General features: G+C 35.0%; 1 protein-coding gene across 1 annotated transcript; it reads left to right on the forward strand.

Annotated features, from left to right (window-relative positions):
- The first annotated feature begins 1636 nt into the window (after positions 1-1636).
- SLITRK6 (SLIT and NTRK like family member 6) lies at positions 1637-8419 on the forward strand. Its single transcript, XM_028526424.2, has 2 exons — positions 1637-2179; positions 4680-8419. The coding sequence occupies exon 2, from the start codon at positions 4704-4706 to the stop codon at positions 7224-7226; it is 2523 nt and encodes an 840-aa protein (XP_028382225.1). The 5' UTR covers positions 1637-2179; positions 4680-4703; the 3' UTR covers positions 7227-8419.
- The last annotated feature ends 2240 nt before the right edge of the window (positions 8420-10659 follow it).

Genomic DNA, 10659 nt, shown 5'->3' on the forward strand with positions numbered 1-10659 from the left:
TCAATTAATGTCTCAGTTGGATCAAACTGAAGAAAATGAGAGAAACCTGCATAATCTGTAAGGACATTTGTTTCTTTAGCCCCACAAGTCTCTTTGAAAATCATTCCTCCATGAACTACACTTCAAGAGCATTTCTTCTGGCATTTTGCTGCCAAAACTTAAAGAAATGCATTTGGAGAATTATGTCTACAATGTTGGAAGAGAAATTATTTTAGCGCCTTGTTTCCACATTGTCACCACTTACCTAAATTAATACTTTGATTTAAGTTGAGTTGGTTATCAACTCGCAGCAAATTGTGCCTAAAATTGATGCCTTGCCTTTATTCTTTCTTATTCCCTTTATTCTCTTATTCCTCATCTAGATTCTCTTTATTCACTTCTTAATCTGTATTATAAACTCTATTCCATTTTGGAGCACACAATGTCTCTAAAATAAATAAGAGGCTTAATGAGTAACAGAATATAACAAAGAAAAAATGGAATGTTAAAAATTGCATCAAAATCCTTATATTTTAAAACAACTATTTCACACTAAGGATATGAAACTTTATGAATTTGAATGCATACATGTAGATGATCATTATGTAACAATACAATCTAATTTTCCCATTTTGATAATTTAACCTTCATAAAACCTCTTTTTTAAGGGTAGCTTTTTCTGAAATGAGACTTAATATTATATAGGTAGCCTAGAACCTATAGACAAGTGTGTTTCTAAACATAGTATGTTTCAAAATAAGTGATAGTACCTAGTACATTCATTTTGGGTATAAACAAGGTCAGGTTCCTACAATGCAGGTAAAGAGGACTAATTTTTAAAGCATGGGGATTTGGGGAAATAAGGAATCTGACAGTTGAGAGTTTTATTAGTGGTGATTCAGAAAATTTAAGAGTCGAAGAAAGGACTACATTTTAAATATAATCATTTTAGGACAAAATGCTCTCTGACCTAGTACCATAGAAAATCATGACATGTTCACTTCCATATACTAATTTAACTTGTTTTATTTTATCTGAAAATATATAATTTTATATATTTGAGAGTGATAAACAGTGTTTGATTAAAGACAACCATTTGCAATAAAGATTCTTGAGTATAATTCTTGATAATCATATTTCTGTTCCAAATAAATATTAACTGAAAAAGGACCTTATTTCTAATCTCATCATTGAAACTTAGCTGTAGGGAAAGAAATAATGAAGTATAAATCTTAGAGTCTCTGGCAGAGGGTTTTTTAAAAAAATGTTAAAAGCCTGAATTCAAAAATGCAGATATGGCAAGGAAGCAGTTCATGTGAACACTTTAAAATCTATTTGGTGCACAATTTCAAAACAACACTGAAACCACTCTTCTCCAGGCAGCATGCATGCAGTTTTTCTGCACACATGTGTGCAAAACACACAGTAGTGTGCCAGATTAAAATTGAACATAATGTATTATTTAGTTTTCTATATACCACAAAATAATCTCAGACATGCAAAATGAGATGTAATTATTCCCATCACAATGTCCTTACACTCTATTTGGTAGGAAAAGGGAGTGGGGGGACCACTTGCAGAAAGAGGAGCAGTTGAGCAGTCCCAAGGTGGAGCTGTCTCTTCTGTTAAATGACACTGGCAGATTAAAGCATTCTGATGGGGAAGGGCTTAAAGGCTGAGTCAAAAGCCAAGAAGTCTCTTTATTTACGCCTACCTCCCAGCCCTTGGCAGTCTGACTAATAACAAACTGAGCTAACAAGAAAGACTAGAAAGGGAAGAAGGAGAACACTGCTGCAGCTCGGATCTACAACCTCAGAAAGCAAGAGTGAACAGCTCCAGCTCTGGGAAACATCTTGTTTATTGACTGCATTCCGCAGCTTGCAAATGGTTAACTATATGCAAAAAAAGTCAGCATAGCTGTGAAGTACGCTGTGAATTTTAATTGGGGGCGGACAACTGCTTCAGGATGATCTAGCGTGCACTCTGCTTGAAATATATTTTCAGTGACATGCTCAGCACTGTGTCTCTGACTAGAGGCTTTCACTTTATAAAAGTGATGGGACTTGCCAAAAAGTGATATTTGCGAGGAAAGTACACGGCGGGTAGTGTTTTCTTTTTTAATAAAGAAACTGAATTTACTTTGAACATCTCTTCCAGCTGTGCATTACAGATAACGTCAGGAAGAGTCTCTGCTTTACAGGTAAGATGAATGTTTCCAGGCTTTTGCGATACCAGTTTTTGCATCATCCTTCAAGTGATTCAATGTATATATTTCCCCCTTTAAAAAATGACTTTGCATTGCAGGATATCCAGTTGCATTCTTGCTCATTGGCACCACTAATGCTGTAGCAGATGCCTGTTTTCTCTGAGCAGCATTTAGCCCAACAGCTGGCTGTGGAGGAAAATGAATAAAATAATATACCACTGTAATTTTTTACAGCATGCAGATTGTTATTGGGAATTAAGTACGTGTGCTTCCTGAAGAAAAGGTCACCTCCAGATGCCACTGTTGAACTTAAAACATAGGCAGAAAATTAAAGGATTCTTTGTATTTTGTATACTACTTTCATTATTCCCTGATGTAACAGTGTTTTCTAAAATATGTGAATGGACATTTTGGACCTCTTGAACAATTGAGTCAGGAATTGTCAACACAGAACTACTCTTCAAATTTGTGTGTATGTCTGAAAAGATAAATTGTTTTTTTAGGATGTTTTGAAGAGCATAAAATGCATATCAGATGAAAAAGTCACGAGAGATTATCATCTGGAAGTTATTTACTATTTTCTCAAGATGCTGTACCTGGGGAAATGAATAATACTCTTTCTCTGTAATCTTTGGAGAAGTGTTTTTATTGTTTGTGGAAGCCAATCCACAAGTTAAAGGCTGCAACTACAAGCTGCTTGATTTTAAACACAGTTCTCAGAGCCGTTTAAAATTAAACTATTTCCCTTTGGAAATACTTAGCCTGCTAACTTTTCCTTTCTATAGAAAGGCTTTATGTTGTTTTATTTCTTTGGCTACCTTTTACTTTTTCAAAAAATTGATGCTATACATGTTTTCATTTGAGCAATGTATATTCTTGGAATAAACGTTTATATTTAGGCTTATTGATTGGGTTCTGGGATGGTTTACCTGACTGTGAATTTTAATTAAATTCAAAGTTAGTGTACATTCCATCCAGAAAAAGGAAAGCAGTTAGCATTTGGAAAAGTTGAACAGTTATAAGATGTGGTGTTTGTTTACTTTTCAATTTAGTTTACATAAATTTAAGGTTCATATTTAAAGGAAGGGAATAAAATATTATTAAAGTTATGCATTCACCTGGTCACTACTGTCATTTCAGAGTTAGAATCTTTATTAAAAATTGCTGTTCCAGATGCATGTCTCAAATTTTTAAGGAGCTAGAGTATGTGATGCTGCTATCCTGGACTGTCCTTTCTTTTTATTTAGAAAAATTACAGATACTCTCACATATTTTAGTGTGATGCAGTCTGTTTCAAGTTCATGGTTTGCAACTCTTAGCCTTATAATAAAAGAGATCAATTGCTTAATTACATAGTGACCTTCAGTGCCCTAAAGCCTATTTCAGAACCTCATTAGGAAGTCATTTGCTAGAAGTTTATGTGAGGCATTGCTTACTTTTTTATCATAGCCATACGTGCATGCTAAAGATCAGTTTTTCTTCTTTATTTTTAATATTTTAAAATTTAATCCTTATTGTATTTTTCTATGACCATTTAGTCCCCTTCTACCCCCCGCCTCCCTCAGCAATCACCACACTGTTGTCCATGTCCATGAGTCCTTTTTCCTTTCTGCTCAATCTCTCTACCCCCTAAACTCCCATGCCCAGCTTCTTTAGTTTTTATGATATTAACCTCATTCTTAAACAACTAAAAGTATTAGAAAATATCCTACATCTAGAAATTCAATATAAAGCGTGACTCAAGTGAAATTTGAATGGGCACTCTTAATCATATATATCCAACACTGTTAGGCTGATAAAAAGCACCCTAGGAAACACAGTTAAAACAAAATTCTTTTTATAGTGTTCCACTTTGTTACACAGTCAGAGACATAGTCTCCTTAAGGTTTTTAAATAAATGAAATTAATAAGGATGTTGAGCCAGAATCCAAGCAGGTTAAAACACAGGCACATTATTAGATGCTGCAGTGTGACACCAAGTTAAAAATTAGAAATAAAGAAATGCATAATGCATGCATACATACATTTTTCCTATCATTTTTAAATTCCCTACAGTTCTCTCTTCTTTTGGCTAATACCTACATATTTGTCTTATACTTTAATCCTTCAGCCTTAGATTCATTGAGGTTGTTGCAAACATACACCTTTGCATCATATCAAAGAATCATGGTCCATTTAGCCAACACCTATGTCATCTATTAAAATGTGGTTTATTTGGCAGATGTGAACACAACTGATGATATAACATTTCAAACTCTCCTTGACCTAAATTTTATAATTTGTTCACAATTCAAGTTAAAACTAAATCAAAACACATCTGTAATCATATTAGGAAAAAGTAAAAAAAAATGTAGAAGCAGCAAAATATTCATATGTTTCACAGTAATCAATGTTTTTCTTTGTAGTGGCAAACGTAGCATTTGGCAAACATCAGATTCATTTCTTCCATGTTCCCACCCACTAAAGCCCATTGTTACTGTGTTTTATCTTCCAGAATCCGATTCTATCACATGACAACATGAAGCTGTGGATTCATCTCTTATACTCATCTCTGCTGGCCTGCATGTCTTCGCAGTCCCCATCTCCAATGTCCTCAGCCAGAGGTTCTTGTGATTCTCTTTGCAACTGTGAGGAAAAAGATGGCACAATTTTAATAAATTGTGAAGAAAAGGGTATCAAGCTGTTATCCCAAATAAGTGTGCCGCCATCACGACCTTTCCAGTTAAGTTTATTAAATAATGGTTTGACAATGCTTCACACAAATGACTTTTCTGGGCTTAGCAATGCTATCTCAATACACCTTGGATTTAACAACATTGCAGATATTGAGAGTGGTGCATTTAATGGCCTTGGCCTTCTAAAGCAACTTCATATCAATCACAATTCTTTAGAAATTCTTAAAGAGGACACCTTCCATGGACTGGAAAACCTGGAATTCCTACAAGCAGATAACAATTTTATTACAGTGATTGAACCAAGTGCCTTTAGCAAGCTCAACAGACTTAAAGTGTTAATTTTAAACGACAATGCTATCGAGAGTCTTCCTCCAAACATATTCCGATTTGTTCCTTTAACCCACCTAGATCTCCGTGGAAATCAGTTGCAAACATTGCCTTATGTCGGTTTTTTAGAACACATTGGCAGGATATTGGATCTCCAGTTGGAGGACAATAAATGGGTCTGCAACTGTGACCTGTTACAGCTAAAAATCTGGTTGGAAAACATGCCTCCACAGTCCATCATTGGTGAAGTTGTATGCAACAGCCCTGCGATTTTCAAAGGGAGCATTCTAAGCCGACTGAAAAAGGAATCGATGTGCCCTACTCCACCAGTGTATGAAGAACACGAGGACCCCTCCGGATCTTTGCTTCAGGCAGTAACATCTTCGATAAATGATAGTCGCATGTCGATCAAGACCATACCACCCTTAAAACCACCCACCAAAGCACCAGGTTTGATACCTTATATTACAAAGCCATCCACTCAACTTCCAGTACTCTACTGTCCAATTCCTTGCAACTGCAAAGTACTGTCCCCATCAGGACTGCTGATACACTGTCAAGAGCGCAATATTGAAAGCTTATCAGATCTACAACCTCCTCCGCAAAATCCTAGAAAGCTTATTCTAGCAGGGAATATTATCCATACAGTAATGAAGTCTGATCTAGTGGAATACTTCACTTTGGAAATGCTTCACTTGGGAAACAATCACATTGAGGTACTTGAAGAAGGATCATTCGTGAACCTAACAAGGTTACAGAAGCTCTATTTAAATGGCAACCATCTGACAAAATTAACGAGAGCCATGTTCCTTGGTCTCCACAATCTTGAGTACTTATATCTTGAATATAATGCAATTAAGGAAATATTACCAGGAACCTTTAACCCAATGCCTAAACTTAGAGTCCTGTATTTAAATAATAATCTATTACAAGTTTTACCACCACATATTTTTTCAGGAGTTCCGCTAACAAGAGTAAACCTTAAAACAAACCAGTTTACTCATCTACCTGTGAGTAATATCTTGGATGACCTTGATTTACTGACCCAGATTGACCTTGAGGACAACCCCTGGGATTGTTCCTGTGACCTAGTTGGTTTGCAGCAATGGATACAAAAATTAAGTAAGAACACAGTGACGGATGACATCCTCTGCACTTCCCCAGAGCACTTAGACAAGAAGGAATTAAAATCACTTAATAGTGAATTTCTTTGCCCAGGTTTGGTCAGCAACCCATCTCTGCCAACTCAGACTAGTTACATAATCGTCAATACTCCCACGACCACAACTACAGCAGATACTATTTTAAGATCGCTTACTGATGCTGTGCCACTATCTGTTTTAATATTAGGACTGCTGATTGTGTTCATAACTATCGTGTTCTGTGCTGCAGGGATAGTGGTCCTTGTTCTCCACCGCAGGAGGAGATACAAAAAGAAACAAGCAGATGAACAGATCAGAGACAACAGTCCAGTGCATCTTCAATATAGTATGTATGGCCATAAAACAACTCATCACACCACTGAAAGACCCAGTGCATCACTCTACGAGCAGCACATGGTGAGCCCCATGGTTCACGTCTACAGAAGTCCATCCTTTGGCCCAAAGCATTTGGAAGAGGAAGAAGAAAAGAACGAGAAGGAGGGAAGTGATGCAAAACATCTCCAAAGAAGTCTTTTAGAACGGGAAAATCATTCGCCACTCACAGGGTCCAATATGAAGTACAAAACCACAGACCAATCTACCGAATTTTTATCCTTCCAAGACGCCAGTTCATTATATAGGAACATTTTAGAGAAGGAACGAGAACTCCAACAACTGGGAATCACGGAATACCTAAAGAAAAACATTGCTCAGCTCAAGCCTGATATGGAGGTACATTATCCAGGAGCACACGAAGAGTTAAAATTAATGGAGACATTAATGTACTCAAGGCCCAGGAAGGTATTAGTGGAACAGACTAAAAATGAATATTTTGAGCTCAAAGCTAATTTGCATGCTGAACCCGACTACTTAGAAGTCCTGGAGCAGCAAACGTAGATGGAGAGTTTGAGGGCTTTTGCAGAAATGCTGTGATTCTGTCTTAAGTCAAAACCTTGTAAATAAGTGCCTTACATGAGTGTGTCATCAATCAGAATTTAAGCACAGCAGTATTTCTATGGGAATAAAAGAAAGAAAGAAACTCAGGGATCACTGGGAGAAGCCATTGTGTTATTTTCTGGCAATTTTGTCTGTCCCCAATAAAATAAATCCTTGCATGTAAACCATTCAAGGATGATAGTAATATTTCTCCACATACTTAAAAGTGTTTCACAGAGGTCCTCTTGCACATCTAAAAGGGATGACGAAGTAACCCTATTGTTCTTGAATTGTTTTGCCCATGGGTTGAATAGAATTGAATTTTGTCATTTAAAAATTATACATGTATATGTAGTTATAATATGTAAGAAATATATTGTTTATATAACTAGTATATGTACTGAAAAATGTACATTGTTAAATGCATCTAATTTTATTGCAGTAAAGGCAAAAGGAACTGGACCTTTAAAATGACAAATAGTAATAGTAAGGAAAAACATAGAAGGTTGAATCATATAGGCTATGAGTGAACCAAAACTTTGAACATTAGAGGATTTTTTTAAGTGCTACTGCTATGCTTTCTGAATTTAAAGTTAAAAATGATTAGTAGTTGTGTGGAATACACAAGCAAACTGTTTGGGCTTTCTGCACATTTTGTGTGGACAATCTTATTGTCAATGCTGCTGTGAACTAAGATATGTCATTTGTGCTCAAAGTTTAAGTCTTATTCTTTGAATATTTAAAGAATGCTACTGATATCCAATTGTAAATATGACTAGTGCATCTATTAAGTTTGGTTTCCTTCATAGCATTAATCCTTTGTAAATTTGAATGACCACGATAGAAATATGTTTCTTGTGGCAAGTAATTCACAGGTATAAAGAAATAGGAAAAATATTATTATTTTTATTGATGTATAATGATAGTTGCCATAAATTAGTAGCAAAAGGCACTTCTGAACATAAGTGGTTTAAGTTGCCTCATGAGTGGCACAACGTAGCTTTATTTTACAAGAAAGTATAGCTAGATTTCTATGAACTATTTATTCTGTACAGTTTTGTATATTTTTGGTTCACAAAGGTAATTATTCTTGGGTGCCTTTTAAGAAAATTAAAAATACCACTGATTACAATAAAGCTAAAATAAAAATGCTCTTTTTAAATGTACTTTCTTCAATTAGTCTGATGTGTAATTCAATCAAGTCAGGACTAGTCCATACACTCACATCATGCACGCATACAAATGCAAGACGCAATTCTGCTTGTTGTCTTCCACACAGAATCACCGGCAAACAGGCCGCTCAAAGTCTAGGTGTGACTGACACACAGAGTCTAAATGTGACCAGCATTGCTTTCCAGCCTGCAATTTCTGCAATCAACACAAATGAAAATGAGTTTTTTTCTTCTTTGTGATTATACAATCAACTGTGCAGCAGATTTTCACAAAGCAAAACGAGATTAATCAAGGTAATCTAGTTTTGTGTTTTGAACACCATGCAAATCCATGCACAAGTTTGGGAAGGAAACGATTCCCTGTTAGGTAGAAATTTCTCTAATGTAGTTAGCTCTATTTTAGTGAATCCTGAATGTTCTATTAAATGTTTTGGCTTTCAACATCAACTGTCTGCTCTACTAGGAAAACAAACATACATTATTTCTTTGATTTTGAGTGAGAAGACTTCCTGTTGTTGAAAGCAGTAGGGGCCTTGGCTGCATGGTATGAAAAATAAGTATAATCTCTCATGACATCATATCGGTCAGGTTTTCTTTTTAAATCATCAAATTATTAATAGAAAACAATTAGTAATGTGTATTAAAAGCCTCATTGTAAACCTGAATTTCTCCATTAACTTTCAAGATTGGAAAGGGCAAGGTGAGAATTCTTTTTATAAAAACACTAAGGGGAAATCTATGTACATATTGAACATTTGATATATTTATCCATTAAGGAAAATATTCAGCACAGTAAGAAATAGTAAACCTTCCAAAGCTTAAATTTGAAAGTTACAAAGTACCTTTGTTTTTCTCAATAGAGCAGCATTCATGTTAATGCAGTTCTATTCAGCTTGAGCATAGTATCTGCCAATATTTTCTGATTCCAATCAAGTGCATAAATGTGTAAGAAAACTGAAAAAAGCCCCATGCCTTGAGGACTCTTGGAAGGACTCCATGAATGCAGACAGGGACATGTCCTCAGAAAATATGCTTTTCTTTTTGGTGGGGAAAACACTTAAAAATTGTTATTTATTGTTAATTTCCTGAAGTAGTAACATTTGTTCTTCAACTTAAAATTAAGGCAGTACAAAGTTATTTATAAAATCATGTAAATATATCCCCCAAATTAAGTACAACCCCAAGATTAAAAACCCATGGGAGTCAGGATATATCTTGTGATGACATAAGAATCATTATGATTTTTAAAGAATAAGTCATTAAAGGCTTAAAAGTTTCATTCATGATGAAATCTTTCTTAAGTGATTTGGTTCGTGCCAGGCAGTTGAGAGTTGAGAAAGCTAGTGTATTACATACCCTGTTTGATCCTTTACCTAAGCAATCACTGTGGTCTGTTTCGGTGATTAATTGATAGATTCAGAGTCCCAAGTCCTAATTCAGTATCCTCAACCTTATTTACATCCCTAGACATTCTAAAAATAAATTAAACTTTTAATTACCCCATGTTTTTCTTGATTTAAACAGAAGTCATAATATACTTATTGCACATCAGTGTAAGTTCTCATTTGGGTCACAACCTAGAATTTTTGCTACATAGAGATACTCGTATAGAATCATAGTAAGTTAGATTTATTAAAACATGTCAATTTGTTAGACATAGATTGTGCTAATCCCAATTTAATCAGTAGTTTTTTACTAAATCACTATTAAATATATACTGTAAACTTACAAATGTGCTCTTTAAGTAGCTCCCACCAATTTCCATACTGGGACAGATTTTTCATAATGTGATAAGAAAGAATGATGTCAATGATGTTGGCTTCCCCTCCTGAATGAATCATACATCGTGGAAGAGAGAAAGACATTCTTCTGACCTGATATTAAGTAAATTGAAGTACCATCGAAGTGACCATTAAGCAGTGTTGATGCTTTGATCCAACTAATTGAAAAGGCTTTAATTTTGCTCTAGGATTCAAGAATGTGATTTGAGTATTCCTAGGTTATTAAAAATGCAGCTTTTTAAAATGATGGCTTATATTTATTTGTTCATAGGTCTTTATAGTTGGATAACTACCAAATAAATAAGTATACATTTTATTTTGTGAGGAAAGAACTAATAAAGATGAGATGGATAGTAGCTATTGCTTCAACGTACATGTAATTTATTCTGTATTATTTATTTTGCATTGATAACTAATGGTTGTATAGTCAAAGTCACTTTT

This window comes from Phyllostomus discolor, chromosome 11, assembly GCF_004126475.2.
Source record: "Phyllostomus discolor isolate MPI-MPIP mPhyDis1 chromosome 11, mPhyDis1.pri.v3, whole genome shotgun sequence".
In the NCBI taxonomy this organism is placed as follows: Eukaryota; Metazoa; Chordata; class Mammalia; order Chiroptera; family Phyllostomidae; genus Phyllostomus; species Phyllostomus discolor.

Excerpts from the sequence above, each read along its gene's own strand:
- SLITRK6 (XM_028526424.2), top strand. The coding sequence starts at position 4,704 with ATGAAGCTGTGGATTCATCTCTTATACTCATCTCTGCTGGCCTGCATG.